The sequence below is a fragment of the Lucilia cuprina genome, chromosome 4, assembly GCF_022045245.1.
Source record: "Lucilia cuprina isolate Lc7/37 chromosome 4, ASM2204524v1, whole genome shotgun sequence".
NCBI lineage: Eukaryota > Metazoa > Arthropoda > Insecta > Diptera > Calliphoridae > Lucilia > Lucilia cuprina.
Genome location: NC_060952.1, coordinates 30,391,073 through 30,417,603, shown reverse-complemented (window position 1 = coordinate 30,417,603; position 26,531 = coordinate 30,391,073). Strand labels below are relative to the sequence as shown.

Sequence of the window (26,531 nt, the reverse complement as noted above, 5' to 3'; positions counted from 1 at the left end):
TTTATCTGTTAATGAACATTACGTATACGTACTGTTGTACGTAAAATACCTGAAATTAAAAAGTTTTACTTAAATGTGTAAGAGTTAAAACGTATTTACATACGTATTCAGTATATGCATGTGTAGTAGTATGAGCTTAATGTTTACATTAGAGAATATTTTTGCCTGCAGACTTATTTAACACAAATGTTTTTCTACAAAACGATACCTATGTGTACATAGAAGAGCAACAATACAAAAAAAAAACCGGCACACGACCAGTAACAACAAAAAATTATACTCTTACACACACACAAATATATAGCCACTCTCATACAAGTTGTATTGTATAAACCAAATAAAGCTGCAGAATCAATGATTCGTGGCGCACGTCGTTGGTATTTTTGTTTATATTTAAATGTTGGAAAAAATTTAAGAAAAAACACTTATTAAGAAAATAAAAACAATAACAACATTGCTGTAGACACTGATAAATTCACTTGTTGTTTTGTATGGCAAAAAAAGGAAAACAAAACGATTTAAATATAATATGAACAAAAAACAAACTGTTGCTCATCTTCATTATGATTATTATTGTAATCATCATCTTTATACTATGTTGTGGGTGATTTACAATTTATGGGAGAGTTGTAATATGTTGTTGAAGTAAGAGTATATTTGTGAGTTTCCTGCGAACAGTGTTGACAATATTTTAAAATGCTATAAAGTGAAAATTTTGAACAACTCACAAAAGTGAAAAATTATCAGGCATATTCTAAATAATAAACTCTCTGGCAGTTTGTTCACTTCAATGCTATATCTAAAGAATTTTTTAACTTCTGTAGAAGTGATGTTTATTGTCATCCAAAGAAGCGAACAGAATAAATTTTTTTTAATATCAATGTATATTTTTTGTAATGAAATATTTTGAATTAAATTTATTTTATTTTTGGAGTTTTTGAAAATGACTTTAGATGTAGTGAATTTGGAATCAAATAAAAAGGACGTCCCTCCTACGACAAGCCTGTGTTAAAGTCATAACTTCTTAATGACTTTTTCAGTATTTCCATGGATTAAATTCTACTTCTTTTTCGCTTCTTTGGAAGTTCTTTTTTTTTGCTGCATACTTTTTTTAAAGTATGTATATATTGACTTCATCCAAGTTAAATGACATTACAACAATGTCTTTGATTTTTGTCTAAATTAAAACGCCAAATTGTTTCAAAATTTCAAGCAAAAGTTACGCACGATACTGTTTATACATATGTCTGAGAATTTGTTATACACACTATAATAAAACATCGAGAAATTATTCGTAAACCTTTGAAGATATAAATTTCAAGTCCACCATTCTGATTGTCTAATCTGTTTAATAGATGATAGATTCTAAACAAGAGGTACCAGAAGGCAAATATGATCCAGTTTTGTTTGGCATTGAAAATGGGTTAATATCGGTTAACCATACGTCCCATAAAAGGTGTCCTTTAGAAAACAATCGTTTATGAACGATAAAATTTAAAAAGTTTTTTATTAAATAAAATCTATTGCAATTTTTGAAATATATACATACCCAGCAAAATCTTGGCAATGAATTGTACTTCCATAACCACTTACTTTTCAATGACAATTTACTTGCCGCCTGCATTACTTTGAAGTACACGAGTAATGACTTTCTTTTAATCTGATATAGAAGTACTTTATCTGATTCTGAAAAACCTTGTTTGATGCAATAAAATAGCTAAGAAGTAGAACATTCAACTAACAAACCGAAATCCCTGGTATTCGTATTCTTACTGGCTCCTTTTTATTATTAAAAACAAAACAACTTACCCAGCAACTTCTTTGTAAGCAAAATATACTTATTTAACACTCTATTTGTAAGCGAGCGTAGAAGTACTTACCTCCAATGACATCACCGTATCAAAATAATGAGTTATAATGCTAATGATATAGTAGTGAAAAGAGGTTGTATTAGCATTTTAACTCATTACTTTTCAATGTAAGTTTTTCCTGGCTATATACATATGTAACACCCTGATAAGTTCTCTACAATTACAAGAAGAAAAAAAAAACGCTAACTTAGCATTACTTATAACTGATAAACAAACACTCAGTTGAGCCTAGAGCAACAGCGTTTTTTGTGCTTATTATACTAAATGTTTCTCCCTATTTTCATATTATTTTAAACATAAACATTTTAACCATAATGGAGAAAAAATATACATATATAACAGCATTAATAAGACAGACAGTACAGCAATTCAGACATACAAAGAGCGCGCGCTAGAATATGTGTCTATTGTACCAATATGTATAAAGTATAGGAATTTTTCAAACACAAAACAATTCCTTTATAACGGATGATATGATAGTAGTGGCAGTAGTAGACAAGGAATATTTTGTTGTGTTATAAAAGAAAAAAAACGTTATTATCATTGTGTCGATATCTGTTCGTGTAAGAGTGTGCGTGTTCGTGTGTTGCTGTGTTTTGAACATGATTGTTGTGGGAGTATTTTAAAAACATGCATAAACACAAACATATTTGCACGGCATTTTTGCCGTAACGACTTGGCAAATCCATTAGTTGTGTTACAGGCTCCGTTCACAACAGACGTTAGTTATGTTGGTATTTTACTAAATAGAGAGTGAAAAAAGAGAGAGAGAAAATAAAAGTTGTAACGTAATGTTGTTGGTTATTGAGTGTAATAGTCAGTTAATAATATTAAATCCTATTTTGTAAATAACAACATCGTTTACCGCCAACAAAACCAAAAAAAAAAAAAAACGGAAGTGACAACAAGTACCAAAATATTACAAAACAAGACTCACACAATTTCCTCTTCCAAAATAAAAAGTAAAACACGAATGATTCAATAGCAAGAAATCAAATCAAATACGAGCAAAAAAATGTTAACGAATCAAAAAAAACGAAAATGAACTTGTGGCGCATTTCAATGTGATGGTGCATCAAAATTCAAACAGTAAAAAGTTTGTAAAAAAAATTAAATGAAATCATAACGTTGCTACTAATGAAAGTGAAAAGCTTGATTTTTTGGCTAAAATTCTAAATTTTAAAGAATTTTTTTGTAAATAAAATCATGCTAATAAAATAGTTTATTTTACAATATTAAAAAAAAAGTTTAAAAATTATTTTAAAGTGTTATTAAGCAAAAGAAAATGTAGTGTATTACAAAATTAAACAAAAAATATATAATAAACGCTAAAATTTTATTCTTAACACCAAATAAAATAAATTTTTTGAAATTGTTCCACCATTTGTCATGTGTCAAAATAAAAAGCTGTCAATATTATTAAACGAAAAGCTTTTTATGCAATAAATAAAAGCCAACAAAATAATTCATACCAAAGAAAAATTTCCAAACAATTACTAAATATTAAATTAAAAATAACGTCATTATCATCACGCAACTTTGTGCTAGTCATCAACTTTTGCCAAAAGAAAAAAATCACACACACACACACAAAAATCTGTCAAAATGCAGCGTCGCATGTCAATAACCATACGAGAATATAAATTCTTTCGTAGTTTTTCACAAAAGTTTGAAAATTGGCCGAAACGTAAGGCGGAAGCAATATGGCGTAAAATGCGTGAAAGAAAAATTGCAGGTGAATATTTCGTTTTTACTTTTATTAAAAAAAAAATATGTTTGCCTTTATTTGTGTGTATATTTTTTTTAATATTCAAATTCAAATTTCTTTATTACTAATTGTTTGTTTACTTTTCGTCTATAAATACTATTAAAAGATATTATTTTGTTACGATTTAAACTTTTGTTTACTTTTGTTCTTTTTTTTTGGGAAAATTATTTAATATTTTAGTTTGATTTTTAATTGATTGCTACAGTATTTAGTGGTAGAGGTTATTCGTTTTTCTTTATTATTTTTTTTTTGTTTAATAATATCCACAAATATTAAATTAATTTTATTAAAGTGTTAGCGAAAGATTTAAAACATTTGTTGGGTATGTGGTATTTACACTGAAAGAAATTAAATATTGAGTTTTAACTTTGAAGTATAAATTTAATACTTAATATACGTTCTAGTTTTTATAAATTAAACTTTATACTAATTTTTAAATTACGTTCTAGTACAGTATTAGTTCAGTCTTAGTTCAGTTCTAGTTCAGTTTTAGTTCATTCCTAGTTCAGATCTAGTTCAGTTCTAGTACAGTTCTAGTTCAGTTCTAGTTCAGTTCTAGTTCAGTTCTAGTTCAGTTCTAGTTCAGTTCTAGTTCAGTTCTAGTTCAGTTCTAGTTCAGTTCTAGTTCAGTTCTAGTTCAGTTCTAGTTCAGTTCTAGTTCAGTTCTAGTTCAGTTCTAGTTCAGTTTTAGTTCAGTTCTAGTTCAGTTCTAGTTTAGTTCAAGTTCAGTTCTAGCTCAGTTCTAGTTTAGTTCTAGTTCAGTTCTAGTTTAGTTCTAGTTTAGTTCTAGTTAAGTTCTAGTTCAGTTCTAGCTCAGTTCTAGTTCAGTTCTAGTTCAGTTCTAGTTCAGTTCTAGTTCAGTTCTAGTTCAGTTCTAGTTCTATTCTGTAACACGTTTAAAAAAAAAAACTTTTCGATTTTGTAGTTTAAATACATTGTGTTTCGAAAACTTTTTTATCGAATCAAAATACTGAGTAACTCCCTAGTACTAGTTCCAGTCTAGTTAAATTCTAGATAATTTTTTGTGAAAAATTTTAGTTCTGAGTCAGTTTTAGTTTAGCACTATTTAGTTCTAGTTATATTCTGGTTTAGATGGGGTTTAAGTTCAAGTTTTGTATCTATCCAAAAGTAGTTTTATTTTCGACTAGTTCTAGTTTATCTAGAGTAAAACTATAGTTCAAAATAAGGAGTCGGTATTATAGCCCACAAGTTTTTTTTAGAAATCATTTATGGCAAAGTTATTATTTACCATAACAAGGAATAGTTAAAACAATTATAAAAATATTCTATAAATTTAAACGAATTTTATTTAAACACTTTTTGATGAATCAATAATATTTATATATCATTCATTACCTTTATAGATTATAAAGATAAGGAGTATACAAGAGAGAGAGAAACAGAAACAGAAACAATAATTTGTTTTTATATACAAAAGATTAATTGTATTGTATCATATTTAGTGAGGATGTGTTACGTAACTATGTAGGTAAATCGGATTTCTTTCAAAGAATTATTTAATAAACAAAATACGATAGGATATAATTATTACAATAAGTATCTTTTGTGTAGGAACCACAACAATAAGTAAGAAGTTTAAGTGGAAAAAAAAATGCTAATAAAACATATAACAATGTATTTATGGTTTTAGTGATGTGAAGCTTAGCTTGTAATAACAAGTGTTAAATATTATTTGGAAAAACAATTTTGTACATAAAGGTAGATTTTTTTTAATTGTTTCCTGAAATTACATTTTATTTATAGCTTAAATTATATTTTTACATTATTTTCCTTTTAAACTCATATGTTAGTATTAAGTCGTTTTAACATTTTAATTACCTTTTCCTTTCATTTGGCTACAAATAATTTTTCCTTTATAAACCAGGCTTTTTTTACTCTATTGTCATTGTATGTATATAGTTATTTTTATAACAAGAATTATTATTTAAAAATATATCTCAGGGGAAGCATTCATTATATTTATAATTTTAATCCATTGTTTATCGTTTGTTGTCTATTTTTACTTTAACTCTTTTATTTTTTTGTATTTGCTCATTTAATTGTCTTTATTTATGGCTAACGTTAAGAATAAAGACCTTTATGTCTTTTCATTTAGAATAAAATAGTGAGTGGTTGATTTCAAATAATTTCGATTTTTTTCCATTTATAGTTTAAAATCACAAAATTTCTTTATTTAAAGGGAAAATTGTAAATTAATTGTTTGTCACATTTGTTAAAGTTTTGAATCTATATTTTTTTGTGTTTAATGAAATTAATTGTACAGTACAATTTCTTGAATGCAAACTTCAGGACATTTAATTTATCTTTTTTAACTTAAAGAATATAAATTTAAATAAAATATGTAACAGGGAATAAAATGATTTTCTTAATTTTGCGATAAAAGGAATCAAAGAAACACATTTTTTTCTTTTGAAAATGTATTAAAATTCCTCAGTAAATGCGTTATATTTTTCACTTTGATTGTAAAAATATTTATGTTTTGTTTTCCATCTCGATCACAAATTAGAAATAAGTTTTATATAAAATATACGAATTTGTTTCTTTAAAACTTTTCTCAGAGTTTTGATTTAAAGAAAATAACAAAATAAAACATGTAATCCTATCGTCAATAGAATGAAATTTTTTAATCATTTCCCTTGAAAGGGAAAATTGCTATCGTGAACAATACATTCACAATAGTTGATATTGTATGCAACAGCTGTTAATTGCTTACAAAATTCCATTAGAAAATTTCACAACAAGAGAATGTTTTTGACTTAAAAAAGTATTTTGGCGATAGCGTTAAATGTTTAAAAAAAAATTTCAAAAAGTTGAAATACAAAAAGTTGATATAAAATATGTTTAATTTTCGAACTTTCTTCTATGTGATATTAATGGACACAAACGTAGCGTCCAGTTAGACAGTTTAAACTCCTGCTGATTTTCGAATTTTGGTCATGCTGTGCTTTCAACCACTTGACTTAGTTCAAAAGAATAGAATAGATTTAAAAATATATTCTAGACCATTTATTTGACATAATTCCCTAATTATTTCTATATACAAAATTATATTTTAAAACAATGGATCTTTAAATAATTTCTTTTATCATTTGAAAGGTTATAAAACTTTTCACTTTTATTGTTTTTTTTTTTTAAGTATTACATTGTAATTTCTATACACCACTATACTGGGAGATTATGTGTTTGTGATGATGTTTGTAACACAAAAAATTATTGGTCCTACAAAAACCTTAACGTGGACTCAGAATCACTTTCTAAATCGATTTAGCTATGTCCGTCAGTCCGTCCATCCATATGTGTGTCCATGTAAACCTTGTGCGCACACTACAGGTTGCAATTTGCACATTACTGCTTTTGATCCCAGATGGAATCCTTTTCAAAATCGGTTGTTTCCTCTAGTCCGGTTTAATGTCAACAGTAGCTTACCACGTTTGTCAGTGAATGTGTATAGAATGTTGATTTCGACAACGAATTGTTGCAATGCTGATAACGTTGCGTTATCAACGGATGTTATTGAAAAATTATAAACACTTTTTCTCAATTTGTTACCAGGCATGTATATTTTTTTCTCCTCCGTGTTAGGATCGGTTAATATTTAACTTGCCTTCATTCTATTTCTGTCGTAATTTTCAAGAATTCATTAAAATTTTTGCTCATATCTCTCTTCTTTATATCTTGATTTTTCTGATTTTCGAAAAGGAAACTATTCGAAAGCATGTCCAATAAAATTATACAAAATTTATATCCCAAAGATATCTGGGTTCGTTAAAAAATTTGACTTCAACAGACACTCAGATTGACAGAAGGACATGGTTTAATCTACACCATTATCTACACATATTCTGTTAAGGTGAATATTAAAAATATAAAATTACTGTTTTGTATATAAATAATAAAAAATATACCACACAAGAAGAAAGTTTTAAATAGTACTTCTTAGGAAGTGCTCTTTTTACTGAGAAGTAAAAAATTTTATAAATTTTTAATAGAAAAAAATAAATGACATACATATTTCCACATCTTGCCTTTATACAATCACACCTATTTCTAGGAATATTAAGACAATTTCATCCAAAACAAACGTCACATATTCGGACAATTTTCTCTTGACATCCAGCAGCAATGATTTTGTTAAAATTTTGTTTTTTCATTGAAAAATTTAAACAGACATTCAGTCCCACAATAATCTTCCGGCTTAATATTTTATTGCTCATTTAACAATAAATTATAGCAAAAAATTTTATATATAAAAAAGAAAATTAAAAAGATTTATAAATATTATTTTTAAAATTATACACAATTTAAAAATAAAAAAAAAAACGAAATTAATTTATAATTAAAACAACAATAATAATAACACAATAATAGCCATGAAAATTCTTATTAATTAATTAATGTCAACACATCACATTGTGGCTCTTAATTCCTCATAACTATTTATTAGATATTTTTTTATTTATAAAAAAATATACTAAATATTTAAGATTTTTATTAATCTAGTTAAAAAAAATTTCTATTGTTGTGATTTTTTTTATTTTTAGAATTTTTGTTTTTTTTTTAAATGGAAAAAAACATAATATTTTAAATGTCATCATACATGGTTATTTTTATGTAATCCGATTTTTTATTGTTATTGTTGTTTGATTTATATATAAATAGCTTAATATGTGTTATTAGCAACATACAATTTATTTTTTTGCTAAACACTTCCTATTGTTGTAGGTGTCCGTCGTTTGGTGGAAAATGTTTAAACAGTTGTGGTTAGAATATTAGTGGCAATGCAAGTTCGAATGTTTTAAAAGTTGTAAAATGATTCCAAATTTTTAAATATTTTTAATCTTGAGAGCGAAATAATTTGATAAAAACCTAATAGGTTTTTTCAAATTTAAATAAAAATTTAAAATCTTTATCTATAACCAGAAGATTAAATTTAGTTTTATTCGATAACAAATGTGGTTGCGTGTGTTTCGAAGTAATTAATTATCGCTAAAGATCCCATTGTAGTTACTCAACTTTGATCAGATTTGAGACTGTGCTATCATTTGCTCCCAATCTTTCAGCTGTCTTTATAAAACATTGAAACAACTAATCATCACATCTTAGTTTTTTAAAACGTATCAGAGCTGAGTTTATACCGTCTCAGTCCTAGCAAAAATAAAAAAAAATTAATAACATTTATCACCACTTCAAAAGTAGCATTTAGTGAATTTTTTTCCTTCTGTAGATGTGATGTTTATTGACTTCCAAGGAAGCGAAAAAAATCCTTTTTTTACTGAGAGTATATTTTTATTGTGCTGACATTTTTTGTTGTATTCTATAAGAACATAAAAATTACTTCCTGGGAATGACTTCAAATGTAGTGTACTTAGAATCAAATAAAAAGGACATCCCTTCTATGACAAGCCTGTGTTAAAATCATCACTTCTTCATGAAGTAAATTTTTTCAGTACTTCCAAGGAGTAATATCTACTTCTTTTTCGCTTCTTAGGAAGTTCTTTTTTTTTGCCGGGGTGCTATTATTTTGTTCTTATTTATATAATAAACAAAAATCTGTTCGTCGCTTTATGTTTTTTAGCTGTCTGAATAATACACCATCATTTTCATATAGCGTGAGAATTGCACATAACATTTTATTTATTTATTTTTTTTTTATTATGTGATATATTTATTTTAATTGTGAAAAACAAAATACAGATTGCACTTCAAATGTCATATACAAATTGTGTGTAAATTAATTAAATTTAATATATTTTTTCCCACTTTTATTGAGTGTGACGTAGTTTAAAAAAAAAATGTATTTACATTTTATTTAAAATTAAGTATAAATTTTATACCCGTCTCTCATCCACCAGTAGTGATTATTGAGTCTGATAATAAGTTCAACAATTATGTGTTTGTGCTAATGTTTGTAACAACACACACAGACGCCAGTTTGTGCATCTGTGTGTCCTTGAAATTTGACACGTGCTTTTTTTGATCCAATGACGAAGCCTGTTTAAAATTGTTAAAATCGGTCCATTATTTCGGCTAGTCCCAAAACAATCGTACCCCCCGAATAGGGGTTTTAAACTGATAAATATGTATTTTAAATATTCTAGCCTCCACAGAAAGTAAGTTTAAGAAAATTACTCAAATTTATTCGGAGGTGGTGGGTTCGATTCCCACCCGTGGCACTGGTTAAAGAGCGCACAATAGGCTCGATAGAGGCCTAGGTGTATTTCTTCGGATTTGATGTGTATACATCCTCCTTTCATATTAACTAACTAACCCCCAGGCCTCAAAACAATCCCTCTTTTAGAATTTACATTCGTTTGCTCAATAAATTGTTAAAATATGAAAATTTTTACATATACATCAAGAGCATTTAATGGGTTAATTTCTTTATGCCACTATTATTTTCTTGTTATTCGTTTAGTCAGTCATCTTATTAACCATAAACGACAAACAGTCTAGGTAAGAGTGAGTAAAAAGTTAGTGAAACAAATGATTTAATAGAAATTTTCATTAAAAATATTTAATAGATTAATAAAGTGTCGTCGGTGTTTTTCACTTGAAGGCTAATGTTCATTCTAGTTATACGTAAATGATACATTTGATTTGAAAATTAAACATAAAATTTTCAGAAAAATATTTTCTATAATCTTATAAACATTAAATTATGGATTTTTTTATTTCCAAGAATTTTCATTAAATTATGTTTTCTTGAAAAATATTTTTCCCAATAATGTTTCTTTTTATTTCGCATATTCTATTTTTTAAGTATTATTGGTCACTATAATGCATATATGCTCTTGTCTTCTAAGACAAACTAACCATGTTCGGTTGTCCGTCTGTCTGCTGAAAGTTTCTAGGGTCTACACGTGAGGAGTTTACACTCAATTGTCAAAAAATATGAAAATTAATAAATTTTTCAAATTATATAAAGTTCAATACATAAATTAATAAATTTTTCGAGTTGTATAAAGTTCAGTACATAATAGACTCAAATCCCCACGAAAGGCTCTCTTTAGGCGGAATGTAATATTTTACTGTTTTATCAATATCTTCACTAAAATATTCAATTTAGCAAAATCAAAGTAATCTATTTTTAATTAGTTGGGTATAATTTTAAACATCTTGAAGTTTTTACTTAATAAAAATATTCTCTCTCCAAATAATGTTTAGAATTTCTATTTTTAAACTTCCTTAGATGTATTATACAATTCTCGTAATACTATCCACCCTTTAAAAATAAACACTAATCTTTGGTAACAAATAAAGTATTGAAAATGTATCCCACTTTATTGACAATTTTACACAATTTATACGAAGCTATACAGAGTTTATTTTAGGCAAATATTTAAAATTAATTAAATTTATAAATTAAATTAAAGCCAAAATTTCCAAATTACCATGAAATTTAATGAATTGAGATAAAAACGCAATTACTTTTTACTCGGTTTGTTTTTATATCCTTTCATCTTCGTGAGAAGGGTATAAATATACATATGACCCTATAAAAAGTATGTTGCCAGTACTTAAGTTGATTAAACTATGTCCGTCTGTCCGGATGTTTGTTGAAATAAATTTTCTCAAAATCCCAGATATCTTCGAAACCAAAATCTTTAACAATTCTGTCAGACATGCTTTCGAGAAGTTTCCTATTCAAAATCAGTAAAAACTGTTCATAAAGGGGATATGAACATAAATCTAAAAATTGAATAAAAAATTTTGATTTTGATTTGAGACACAAATAATAAATAAACAACAGCACAACAAAATCATACGCTAAATTTTGTTCTTGTCATTGCTTGTTTATAAAAACTAAGCAGAACAAGAACAGCAACATGAAACTAAGCTTGCAGGTGCCGAAGTAGTTGAAGGCCTATAAAATTAGACTATTTGGTACTTTTTCGCTCTTCAATAGGTACTTTTTACTTTAATATTAAGTAAAGAAGAACCTACAAAAGGGTATTTTTTCATTATTTAAAAGGTACTTCTCATAATATTTTATGGAGTAACATAAAAATAAGCAAGTATAGCCCCGAATAAGTGCGAACTTCTCATAATATGTTATCTAGAAACATAAAAAAGCATATAGAGCCCGGAATAACTGCGAAAATATAAAATGCGTCATTTTGGTACTTTTTCGTTCTTCAAAAAGGTACTTTTTGAATTTTCTACAATATTGAACCTAGAAACATAAAAATAAGCATGTAGTTTATGAAAGGATTTTTGGTTTTGTAATAAAATTCGTATAGACTGTTTTTTTTTAACACATCATGGTAAACGATATATAAGATTCGGCATAGTCAAATATAGAACTATTGTTCTATTTTTAAAATTTTGTCATAACTTTTTGTAGGTGGCATTTAAATAAAATGTATAACCCCTTTGTTTTTTCAACAACTGTTGTTGTATGTGACCTTTTGTTTATATAAAATATTAAAAAAAATGTATAAATAGCAACAAGTTAAACTAAATGCCACTAAGGCGTATACTTGCTATATACAACCAACTATTAACATACATTTCAATAAATAACAAAGAAAACAAAAAAAATATATAAACTAAAACAAACACTCGACAAAATAAATATAACAACACAAAACACACATCCTTTTAACAAATAAATTCAATGAACTGTACAAAAATATGTGTTTGTGTGTGTGTGTGTTTTTTCAAATGTAATTAAAATACAAATTTAACATTTCTATTATATATTTTAAATATGTGTGAAAGCAAGATTTCAAAGTTTATTACAAATACATTAAATGTATAGTATCATCATCATCATCGTGCAGCTTACCTCAAAGGTTGCCCTGCTACATTGAGTGACACCAACAGTTTGATACACAAACACCTACATACACCTCATAAAGAACCTTGAAAACATAAAGAAGGCGTTAACTGACCACACCGGCTCAAACAGTCCGGAAGAGAAGAGATAACGAGATAGGAATATTGTTTTACTGACAAACAAACTTAAAGGGCCTGTTATTAAAACGCTTAAATGCCTCCATCATACACTGAATAAATATTAAGTATATTTTGTTTTTTATATAAATAAAATATACATAAACAACGAAACGGCGGCACAGTGGGCTAGAGATAGAATGTATATTTATGTACATATAATGTATTTGTATCCATTTAATTAACTCTTTTTAAAGACTATTCTCCAATGTGGTCCAAGTGTTTTTAAATCTATATTTATATATAAAAATTAATGTGTGTTTGTTTGTCAATAGCCGAGCTGCCACGCCCACTTCCTAAATGAATAGCATATCTCGAAAACTGTTACGATTAGAGTTCTCAAATTTCACACACGAACAATTTTGACACATATATGAAAACTGTGGGGAAATATAGGGGCGATCTAGCAATAGTGGGTGTGGCACATCCCACGCCTATATTACAAATGACGTAAATTTAGAAAATTTATACCAAATTTTGTACGATAAACCTTAGTGTCAATAAGAAAATTTTGTGGAAAAATGGGCGAGTAAAAAATAGTGGGCGTTTTATCCCATATATAGTTAATACCATAATTCTTAAATTTCGGAAACTATAAAATTGGAAATGCTCATATTTTGTTGGTACGACTTTGCTATTAATATGAATATTTAAGTCAAATATAGGGGTACAAGAAAAAGGGGGCGTGGTACTCCTCATATGAATTAAATAAAAAATAGTATATCGGGGAAACTATTGGAGCTAGAATGCTGAAATTTTGCACAAAACATTTTGACATTTATGTTAATATTTGCCTAATAAATTGGTGTAGCACGGGGCATTGTCCCTTCCGTAAGAATTAATCAAAAAAATCTCCAAATTTTGCACCAGCAATACTGTGAACAATTTGCTACTAACAATAAAAAGGGACATGGTACCTCCCATATAAATAATTGTTTTACATCAGGGGAAAATATAGGAAATAGAATATTTAAATGTTGTACGTGTTGTAGGTGGCATGGTACCGAGTTCCTACTTTATGAATTCTTGGACAGGTTTTTCTAGAACCAATGACATTGAAATTATAGAATTCAGTGTTAACAAAACATTTGTCTTTTGATCGACAAATGATCATTTTTGAACCACCGTTTGCGGACTAGAGCAATGGGAGTATATTTTCCCCTAAATTATAAGTATGAAAAATCGTAAAGGGTTTTTTATTTGTATTACATATAGCTAGAGTATAGCTAGTAGTATCATTTTACAAATGATGTTATTGGTGGTTTTTGTCAATGATTTCTTTTATTTATTTAAATTATTTTAAAAGCTTTTTGCTTTTTGGAAATAGATGAATTTTTACAACTTGTCACGAGATTAATTCTATGGCAATTTCCTTCCTTTTAAACCACTGTGTCTTCGTTTATCGTTAATTTGCAGAGGAGATTAATTCTGTGGCAATTTCCTTCCTTTTACAACCACTGTATCTTAGTTTATCGTTAGTTTGCAGTATTCAAGTATAACATCTAGTTAAATTAAATCTCTAACTAAAAGTCTACATTTACAAATACTTATACCTTCTTTTCATTTACTACACTTTCATTGAGAATGACGTCATTATTGGAGCAGATTAATAATCATTTTTTTAAACATAAAAAACAAAATACAATATTATTTTGAAATCTTATACTACAATCATATAATGTTCAAGGATACTATAATCATTTTCTCTCTCATACATATGTTTTTTTATATATATGTAAAATGTACATAATAATTCATTTGCAGATGACAGGATGAAAGAAGTAAAGTATTATTTTAATATAATATTTATTTTTTTTTTTTCAAACTTAATTGAATTATGTAGAATATTGTGTTTTACTATAATTTGAACATATCCTATCAGTTATACGTAGCTGTTGTATTTGCTGTTTAAACTTGTAATATAATTAAGTTTAACCAGGCATTTAAACAGAAACTGCATAAAATAATGAAACAGGATGTGAAACAAGATTCATTCATACATATTCATTCTAGAATGAAGATACAGTGTAGTATGGAGGGGAAAATACAATGAATAGCAGTTAACAGTCATTCTCATTCATGTTGTAACTTGTAGATATTATCGGTAGTAAGTTATTTTTTTTTTCTCATTTTCACACAGTTGTATATACAATATGATTTATTGTTTTAAAATTTCTGTAAATGACATACTTTAATACAACAATAGTTTGATATGTTAAAGTATTTTACTATCTATCGGTGTTATTTAATGTCATGTGTAGTTACGTGAGTGTTGTAGCAGAACACTCACGTGTATTTAAAACTTTTCATAATGTTGCTGTTATATTTAAAAATGTTATTTTATTCATAATAGTGTAAAGCAATAACTTGCACCTGTTAATTTGTAATTAAAATATTAAGGTTTTATTTTTTGATTTGGGAAGGCATTCAAAAACCTTTACACATTAATTTCTTAATTAAATATTTTCTTATGTAAATTGTTTGTTTTTTCCTATTTTATATATTTAAATTTTAATTAAGATTATTTTGACTTACATTTTAATAACACACTCGAATAAGTTCATCATTGTAATCTATCAACTAATAACCGACACGTGTAGTTATATGGATAAGAAAAATGGCAAGAAAAACAATAAAAACTTTATATAACACATAATAGCAACAACTGCAAAAAAAAGTAATACATAGTAATTCTTTTAATTCATAGTCCTTGGCAAAAAAAATGTTGGATTCAACCTACAACAGCACTCAATCAATAATAAGACAATTTTTTGTGAAGTTTTTAAAGTCCTACATGGTATTTCTGTCAACAAAAGCCTAAAAGTATGCAAATAATTTTAAAATTATTTATATAACAAACGAGTGCAAGAGGAAAAGTCGCTTAAAAACCCAATAATCCTTTATATGATTTGTAAGCTTTAATTTGATAAATACCACTTTTGGGATATATGCATGCATAGTTCTAATAATCAAGTTCCTTATTTTAAAAAATCTCCAAAACTATATAACTTGTAAGGGATATATGATATCCGGGAATCTAAAGTATAATATCTAAAAGCTTTGATGATATAAGAAACCTATTGTTGAATGAGTTTTGAGAAATATGTTCTTTGTAGGGTTAGTGGGCGTTACGACAAAAATATCATAATATCCCATGGGCTCTGTCAAGGAAGGATGGTCATAGTTAGTGCCCAAAGGAAAAAAGAAATAAACACGCTCGGTACCAAATTGACACCGAAATGTTTAAAATTTGTTAATAACATACCTTGAAGAAATTAAAAATTAATACACATCCGTTGACAAAATCTTAACAAACGTGTTTAACTTACTTATTGACAAACGACAAGTGTTGTCGTACGTATGTACATACTTTGACAACACTTGTGTACTTAGTAGTTCCTGGAATATTAGTGATAACAAACTAAACTAGATGATGGTGTTCGCGTAAACTTATAGACTTATTTGTGGGGAGTTTAAAACAGAAACAGTTTTTCTCCACAAAATTTTGAATTAAGTCAAAAGAGAGTCTTTTAATTTAAAACAATTTCAAAGCTAATTTGTTTTTGCCTACGTAACAGTTCCAAAATAAAAAATTATTATGGTTTTAAAAACTCTTAAAACTTTTATAATAAAATTTGTCTTATAACATCAAGGTTTTAAGTAAATCTTAAAAAAAGTAAAAAAAAACTTTAAATTTAACAAGAAAAATTCTATTAAATAAAATCCAATTAATATTGAAATTTAAAGTTTTTCATAAAAATAAAATGTTTATAACAAAATTATAAAATAAAATTCTCAAAAAAAAAAAAAACACTTCTTAGCATTTAAACTTAATTGAAGTTAACAATTTGCTGAGTAGTAGGTGTGTGTGTATATATATAAAGAGGTCAACTGCAAAATAATTAGAAAGAAAATTATTTTTCTATTTTTCCAAACCTACAACATCTATCTCGACCAACACACATATATAGGGCAAATGATTTTTTTTTTCTCATACAACTTATGTAGGAAATGAACTCATTTAATCGATTTATAATAAAACAAAACAAAAAATAACAACAACTAAAAGATCTCGGGTATCTAAAGTAAATATTTGTTTATAAGAATGAGAGTGTTTGTGTGTTAAACTATAATAGAATCTTTGTATTATTTTATTTAGATTCTAAACAAACTGACAAACTCTTAAAAGCGATGTTAATGGTGGTTCAAGATGATGATGACTATGATGAGTTTGATGTTAAAAGGTGTTTTTTTGTTTTCTGAGTTTGTGGTTAGAAAAGAAAATATACATATATTTTTGAAAATACAAAGACAATGCTAAAATATGCTTAAGCATTTCTCCCAGACTCATAAAGATGTTAATCGCTTATTTTAGGTTTATTACGCACATTTTCCATACAAGATTCCTACAATAAATGATCAAAACTTTATTAAGCATTTATGAATATGGGAGTTACTGCCTTATTTATAAGCATTTATCAAAGGTTTATAGAACAAATTGTGTATGAAAATTTTGTTAAATAAATCTTTTCTAGAATAAAATATTGTTTATGAATAAGGGGTTTGCTGTGTTTGCTAGTACTTTTAACAAACGGTGATAGACCTATAGAACTATATTTAAAATAAAAATGTAGTTTAGAAAAAGTTTCTCACACACACCCTCCTGTGTTTGTCATCTCAATAGTACGGTCGGAAAGTCCCAAACTACCTTTTTAACTTACCATGTTAATAATCGGACTTCATTTGACCCTATCCCCATAGAAAGTGCCCTTTAGCAAATGTTTTTAAAATCAGCTTTATTATTAAAAGTAGGTGTTGGGTATCATATTGTCGGCTCGAATATAGAGGCAGCCCATAGATTACGAAAAGATTAAGCAAAATGCTTTATTGTTTTTCAAGGGTCTCTCGCTTACAAAAGGGACACTAAAGTCACGATGTTTACAAAGAGTAAATCCGTGAAGTAAGATTAGACGTATCTATGTTTTTTTTTCGGATGCATTAAATCTTTGTCGAACTGTTGGGCATGTAACATGACAATACAGTTTGAATCTTTTTAAATGAATTAACTTGCTCTTAACACAAGCTCAGAATCTGTATTAGATATCAAACACACAGGGCATACAAAAAGTTATTTCACTTTCTTTCGCCCAAAACAATTTCAGTGATTTATTTAGCTGTATTTTACATACTTCTTCTCACCTTTTTTCGATTTTTTAACTATTTTCGACTTTTTTCCGAGAATTTTTTGACTTTTTTCGAGTTTTTCCGACTATGTTAAAATTTTTGATTTTTTTCTACTTTTTTAAAATTTTCGACTATTTTTGACTTGTTTCTACAAATTTCGAATAGTCGAATTTTCAACTTTTCGACTTTTCGATTTTTTTCGACTTTTTCCGACTTTTCGACTTTCTTCGACTTTCTTTCAGGCTTTCTGACTTTTCGACTTTTATTAACAAAGTCGACTTTTCGACTTTTTTCACAGACGATAGTCGCGTTATCGACTTTTTTGAAACAAAATAGTCGACTTTGACTTTTCGACTTTTTTCGAAAAAAAGTCGATTATTCGAAAGTCGATTTATAGAACCCTACAATCAGCGCAACACATTCAAAGTCTTTGCTTGTTGAAATTATATGTTAAAATACACAAACAGCTGATTTGCTTCTTCAATACTTTACAACGTGAAAATAAAAAAACTTTACATGTGTTCAAGATTTCTGCAGTGAAATTGTGTTTAAACTTTATATAGGTACGTTTTGAAAGTCAGCCGTCATAACATACATAATCTATAGAGAATGTTGTTTTTTTTTTCTTTCTCAAAATTTAGGAAACGATATAGTAAAAACTTATACTAATGATTAAATTCTTTTAAATATCTTTATGTTTAAATCATTCAATTATATCAAGTTTTGTCAATATTATTCCTGGAAATAATTGCTTATTATTAAAAGGTTTAACAGATAAAAGGCAAATAAAGGTTTCCGAAAAAAAGAACAACATATAAAGGCAAAATATATTGTATATTTGTAACTAAACAACATGTTATAGATAAAAATTAATCAATTGAGAAAATGTCTTTTTAAAATAGACATTTTCCCTTTTTTTCTAATATGCTAGCTTGGCTGTAAACTATATATGTACATACATATACTTATGTATAAATAAAAAGGACATCTATCTATCCGCTCTAATACACACTTGTATTTTTATACAAACACACTCGTAACACTTAAATGACTCTATTGAATGGATGTATTTTTAACTAGAGCAAATTCATTCATACATTGATTAAAAATCAATAAAAAATATATATACAAAAGCACTAAAAAACTTTGTCAATATGTTTTAGAAGAGCATCATCTTATTTCTATATTTTATGTTTGTATAAATGTGGATGAACTCCTCGTGTAAAAGTATAATATGTAAATTTTCTTGTTTCTAACAAAAATTGTATTTTATTTTATTTTTCAAAAAGCTTAAGGAACATTTTTTACTCTTCTAGCTGTGTGTGTGTTTGTATAAGAATGTTTTCAAGGATACCACAGAGTTAAACGAAATCCTTGCTACATGTGTCACCAGCCAAATAACGAATCTATACCCTCGAATGAATTTATATTGTAGAAAAATGAAGGAAATTAAATGCCAATAACTTATTTTTTCCCTCATTGATTTTGTTACTAGGCAATATGTATAAAAAATGTTTTTTTTTTATTATTTAATAAATAACTTATAACAAGCTTATACGCGGCTACAAATCTAACTAAGGGAAAGAAAGTTAATTTTGCAAAAAGATTTCAAATGTAAATTATTTATTACACTTTTTTTGTAGAAAAAAAAACAGATTTGGTATTTCAAAACCTAAATGAAGATGATGATTGTTGTCAATTTAGGGAAAAATGTGTCGTGTGTTTTTATTATTTATTACAATATAACCATGAATTTACCTTTTCTCTAAATATGTATGTTTATAGACAATTTAGACAGTAAATGGAATTTTTCTTTTTGGTGGCTTAAGGTAAAAAATATTTTGTGAAAATAATTAATTCTTTGGTATTGTAATTTAATTTGTGGTAACTGTAATTACTCCCTTCTGCTTAAAGTTCTGTGAAATGTTATAATAGATTTTAATAATAACAATTTCTTTTTTGAATAAGAAAAGGGAGAACAAGGTTAGAAATGTTTACAAACTTTGACAATATTAGGGTAACTTCAAAGTTTGGTATATTTTGTTTAACATGGACGTTTCCACTAAATAAACACTATCAAAACCTTATAAATTTAATAACTTATAATATTTGTTAAATGTCTTTGAATGAATTGATTTTGAAAGGGACTGGTCCATGAGTGACTCTTATGAAACTTAATAAAGATACATATTTTGTTTCTGCGTTCCCCAGTAGGCTAGTTAATAGTATGCTAACCTATTCGTCTGGAGGTTGTGGGTTCGAAACCCAGTGAAGACTTTGGTCCGCTACACTACAACGGGCGTATGTTCATCGTCCCTTTACAATTGTAATTCTATTGTAATGGATAAAATAAAATAAATATTTTCTTTCAAACTCTACTTACATATATAAGAAAGTTAAGAAAGCAAAATTTTTTTCGGAAGGGTCATTTGTGAACCGATTTTTCATCATTCAAAATCAAGCAAATTTTATCAATATGATCAATATTGCGTTTTCAAGAGGCCAACTAGCGGACGAAGTTAATTGCCTTTGAATAAGGATCCAGAGAGCCTTGAAATGGATTTCACACAGATGTAAATACCAACATTTCTTAAAACTTTCAAAATCGACTACGGTTAGAAACACTAACTAATTCCTTATTTTACATACGCTATAGACAATGGACTACAAATTTTATTAAAAAATATAATTTATTTCATTGATAACGACAAGTCATTACCATGTAATGTATGAAATAACTACATTACCTACAAGACTCATTACGAAAATTTGAAAAAAAATTTACTGAAGACTTCGCCTTAGAACGGGTTTTGTGAAAATTGTCCCAATTAATAATTGTTGAATATATCTGAAAGATAACATCATATTCCGAAAATATGTTTATATAAAATCTTTTAAACTAATCTAAACATACTTTGCCTTAGAAGGAATTTTGTATAAATGTCTTAAATTATACTTTTTGTATAGATTTTGTGAATGGACATTAGAATATAAAATCTTTAGAAAGTAATTCAGTCTCGTGTAAAATAAAGTTAAATACTTACTTTAAGTTACAACATTAAATGCTAGCCTATAAATAAAAAATGCAAAACTTTTTATGATAATTTATATAATAACTTTATTATCTTCATTAATTTGATAAAAAAATCGAAAACATTTCACAAAGTTAATGAACTTGTATGAAACATATAAGGATTGTAACTCATTTCCACCATATATGTATGGTTCAATCATACACGTATGAAACAAAAAACTTTTAAAAATAGCAAGTTAAATAAAATTGGCTTTTGTCAATAACAATAAAATGCAATTCAAATGTAATTTTTATATAGTGACTGAGTCGTTAACAAAAGTAGATATAACTTTATTTTGTTTGTTTGGTTTTTTCTTTAATAAAAAACACTGAATAACACTTTATTATTATTTATGATCAAATAGTTTTTTTTCAATACATTTTTTTATTTTGTTTATATTTTTCTTTTTACAGAAATTGAAGCCGTTGAAGCGTGTAAATGGCTTAGAGCTGCAGGCTTTCCACAGTATGCACAAATGTATGAAGGTAAGTTGACACAAATAAATTTTTTGAAAAAAAAAATATATTGTTAAGAAATTAAAAAAAAAAACAAGTAGCAAAAAGATATGTGAATTATCATATAAATTTTAAGAGCAACACTATAAGATTTCAATACTTACACCACTTTAGTGATATATCAATCGACTTAAAATCATTTTCTGAATTAAATTAGCTATGGTAGCCGTCCGTCAGTCCGTTCATGTAAACTTTGTAATCAAACAATAGATCGCAATTTTCTAAATAGTTTAATAAAACTTAATACAAGGACGATCTCCCCTATTAAAAATGTTTAAAATTGGTTCCTAATTTCGCCTAACTGCTATATCCCTAAATAAGGCTTTTAAGCTCATAATTATGTTAGTTGTATCTCTACAAAAATCAGCAATATTTTGTTAATTTAGTCTAAAAAATGCTTTTTTCACAAGAATCGAACTAGTTTGACTTAAGATCCCAGAAACAGTCCTTACGTCTGTCCGTCTTTGTAAACCTGGTAATCAAACTACAGTTCGTAATCTTCTTGAACATTTCCTTTGACCCAAGTTCATAATTATATTAAATGTTTTAGTATCTCCAAATAACTACCCAGCAAAAAATAGTAGCACTAAGTGATTTTCTTACCTGCTGTGAAAATTATGTTTATTGACTTCCAAAGAAGCGAAAGGATCCAATTTTTTAAAATATTTATACCACTTTAGTGGGGAGGATATATTGGGTTTGTGCTGATGTTTATCATTTATATCATTTTCTATGTCCGTCCGTCCGTCCATGTAAACCTTGTAGTCAAACTACAGGTCGCAATTTTGAAGATAATTGAATGAAATTTAGTACATGATATTCTATTGCCCCAGGGACGAAGTAATAGTCGGCCTCCCCCGACTATAACTTCTTACCCGTTTTTTAATAAAATTTTTTGAATGAAACCAATTTTATTTTGAATTTAATTGATAAATACTTGTAATTTATTTACTTATGTTAATATTATTTGAGTCAAATTATTTGTATTCCATAATTATACAATTTCACTTCCTAATAACTTATAAAAAGAGATCATAAAAATTACTTCCTGAAAATGACTTCAGATGTAGTGAATTTGGAATCAAAAATACATTCCTCCTATGATAAGCATATGTTCAAATCATCACTTCCTCAGGTATTTTTTCAGTACTTCACAGAAATTAATTCTACTTCTTTTTGGCTTCTTTGGAAGTTCATTTTTGCTGGGTAACAAACTAACACATTTTATATAAATCTTGATAAAACTGCAGATTTTCATAAGAAAAATTTTCGATCAACAATCAACATTGTTGTTGTTGTTTTTCTACATATAAAAAAATCTATAAAACCTGTAAAATCCAAAGATCCATAGTGTAACAGCTATGTAAAAGCCGTCATACACGATTGTCAGATCTTACAACGTTGTCAGTAAAATGTTCAGAAAATGTCTAACAATTGTCTGAACTTACAATTTTACTTTTACAACTTTGCCAGAAAAAGCATTACTGGCAATATTGGAAGACAACTTTGTAAGTTTAGACTATTATTAGATATTTTCTGCACATTTTACTGCCAACGTTGTAAGATCTAACAACGGTGTATACATAGCATAACACATTCGAAATCTGCAAATTATAAAAGATTAATAGATTCGCCATATAAAAAGCAGTAATTTAAAAATTAATAAATAATAATACAGACCGACAAAGTTTGAAAAAAATCGAAAGCCTGAAACCAGGTTAGACGTTTCTAAAGGATTTAAGACATTGTGTTGTGAAATTTTAGCAAACGTAATTTTTGGTCCTTTTTGTTATAACAGCGCCAAGACAACTTTTCTTTAGAAAAGTATATTTAGGTCCCTAGGTTCAAAATGTGTCGGCCTATCAAAGGTTTATAAAATTATTGTATATGCTAAATTTAAACATAAAAGCAATAGTTAGCTTCTTAATAAAATAGTTAAATAGCCTTGAGCTTATCGTTTTATATAATTTCTTAATTTTTTATGTTATATAATAAATTTTTTTAATGTATTATAATAATTTTCACAAATAACTAAAAAAATCTACTCAAAAGTTTTATAATTTATGGGCCAGCCAGCATACATTAACAGTGATGACTAAATGACAGACTGATTGTTAACTGTTTTTAAACTTGCCTTTTTAGTAGTTTTTTTCCTCTTTTTTCTTCAACTGACAAATGTTTCCAAAATTTAATTCAATTTTTTGTTTCTGTTAACATTTTACTTGTTAAAAACATTGTCATAAAAGGAACTTTTATGATTTGTAGTTTTTTTTAAGGTGGTTGCTTTATTTCTCGTTTAACATTTAACTTGGACAGCTGGACTTTCACTTTCATTCGTCAAAATCATTTGTCGCAATTCTTCAAGCAATAAAACCGCAAAAATAAAACTTTTAATTATTCATTTTACCCCAGAAATCATCATCTTAATAATGATAATAAAAAAATAAGTTTTAGGCGGAATTTTTTCAGAAATCTTTTGTTTTTTATTGGTGTTTAAAAAGAAGTTTAAATAAGCATTTTTACAGTTAAAAACCAGATAGATATTTTGGTCAAGCGATACAAGTCGATAGTGAACCGAACTCTTGACAATTCCATAGAATTCTTAATATCTTCATTTTTTAAAACCAGATAGATACTTTGGTCAAGCGATGCAAGTCAATAGTGAACCGAACTCTTGACAATTCCATAGAATTCTTAATATCTTCATTTTTTTCAATTGAAAACAAACTGATTTTCTGTCAAAAAGGGTTATACATAGATGTGGTCCGATCTGTGTAAAATAGGGTAGATTTTACACATTTTCAATATCAAACAAACAGCATCTATAGAAAATTCTCTAACTTCCCCGATTAGACCTTATCGAGTTTTCAAAAGACAGACGGTCATTCAAATACATTATTTAACTTCCAAATTTTTCTATATTTTTATGATATTTATATAATTAATTCATTAATAAGAAATTTACATCGAACTTTCCTTTACACCCACTATTCATTGTTTAAATTTTGTCAAAAAAAAAAAAGAAAAGAAAATTGTTCTTGTTTTCTTAATTAACATTAACCTACTTTAGTTTTTCCATTTTCTGAAAAAAAACACAAAAACTACGTCAATTGTTTGTGTGCAATTTTGTATAAGTATTTTGACTATATTTCATTGATAATATTACGAATAAAATTATCAAAAAGTCACGCTCTAGTTTACGTACTTTTACGTTTTCGAAAATGTTCCCATTTATTTTCAATAAAATATGATGTAGACTTTAATTGTTATAATTTACGTAAATAAAATAATAATAATTTATTGAGCAGAGTTGGATAATGGACAATTTTGTTTAGTCCTTGCAAAGGTTATCACACAATTTCTTAGAAATTCGTCCAATTCACAAACAAAATTTTTTGTCACAAAAAACGCAACCACTTCGATTGTGAATTGGGAGAATTTTAAAAATATACCGCACAAATAATAAATTCACTTTTTTCTTCTTTTAAAAACGTTTGCCAATATCTTTAACAAAACAATCTTTTAAAACTTGTGTTTGGACTTTTTATTAAACCCTTTAAAATTCTTGTTTAATTTTAATGAAATTGATATTCAGATCATCATACACATTATCATCACCTTCTTAACGAGCGAATAACAACAGCAACCAGGAAAAAAACAAATAATTTTAAAATGCAAATAAAAAACTTTTAATCGACCCTTTTGTCTAACTCTCTACCCTTTTTTTCTGGAAAAAAAAATACCAACCAGCAAGATTAAAGATCTTGCTGGAGAAAAAAATTAAAAAAAAAAAACAATTCCAACATCGAACTTCTTAAATTTCTAAGAACAGTTCAAGCCCACTACGCCAAAAAAAAGTGTAGATTTTTGTGGCATGTGCGCAAAAGCGTGTTTAATTTTAACAACAAAAAAACTCCAAAAACCAAGTTTAAAGACCTTTAAAAAAATACAAAAAACGCTGGAAAGGGGTTAAAAGGACGATTATGTAAAGAAAAGAACTTTAATTGTTATGGAGTTTATTTTTGCAAGACAAAAAAAAAAAAACAACTTCTTAAATCGAAAACAAGAAAAAACAAACCATTTATTCTTTTGTAAGGAGTGTCATTTGACATTATGTGTTATTGTGTTGGAGCCGGACCGTAAACAACCAAACAATACTTACTTGTATATACAACCAAAGCAATCTGGACCAAAAAAAAACAATCATTGCTCATTGATAGTGGTGTGTGCCTGCCAAAAATGTTATTGCTGATATGACGACCGTCTCTGTCTGCCATGATTTTATGCCTGAAGTCTTTATAGATTGATTAAATGCGGCAAATTGGCAAAACACACACAAACATTAGATTAAAGCATAAAACCCCAAAAATTGTACTTGATTTTCTTTTTTTTTTATTATATTTTAGTTTAAATCTTTAAAGCCAGTTCCAAAGTTGTGTGAAATATTGGCAACAATTTCAATGCGTGCACAAATTTTTAAAGTTCTTTGACTCCAAAAAATATTCTTTTCTGCTGGTTTTTTAAAGTTATTTTTGAAAAAAGTGATCATAATGAATTATATTTTTGCACACAATGTTAAAAGTGAATCTGCATTTAAAGTAAAAAAACAATGTTTTTCGTTTTTTACTTGATTCAAGTTTTAAAGAAATGAAAAGTCGTTCCTTTATTTTCAATAAAAAAAAAAACTACTAAATTAAGGTATTTTTATATAAAAGGTAAGGTATTTTTATATAAAAAACTTTATTGCCATAAATAATTTAGATTCTTAAATAATAACCATTTGTACTAACAAATATATAATAAAGTACACTGCAAAAATATATTAAAAATTATAAATTAATATTTAAAATATTTCGAATCGAAGTAGAATTTTATCAAATTAAACTTAATAACTAATTATATATTAAACGTACTAATTAAGTATATTTAACTAATATTGTAGCTAGTTAACTTAGTCATACTATTGAAACTTACCACTAACTAAATGTAGGATATCATGGGGTTTAATATGGTAGTTAATTACCGACTAACTAACTAGATAGATAGATAGATAGATAGATAGATAGATAGGTAGGTAGATAGATAGATAGATAGATAGATAGATAGATAGATAGATAGATAGATAGATAGATAGATAGATAGA

At 27.1% G+C, this 26,531-nt stretch overlaps 1 protein-coding gene across 2 annotated transcripts in view; it reads left to right on the top strand.

Moving 5' to 3' along the window:
• LOC111683327 (stAR-related lipid transfer protein 13) overlaps positions 1-26,531 on the top strand; it is a 177,259-nt gene that overhangs the window by 140,772 nt on the left and 9,956 nt on the right. Inside the window, exons 1-2 of one of the 2 annotated variants that reach the window (XM_046949000.1) lie at positions 3,396-3,606; positions 21,287-21,358. In XM_046949000.1, the coding sequence (XP_046804956.1) occupies positions 3,477-3,606; positions 21,287-21,358 (202 nt within the window). In that variant the 5' untranslated portion in view covers positions 3,396-3,476. Of the gene's footprint in view, positions 1-3,395; positions 3,607-21,286; positions 21,359-26,531 lie in introns of those variants that run through there. The other variant, XM_046948999.1, reaches the window with a different exon arrangement.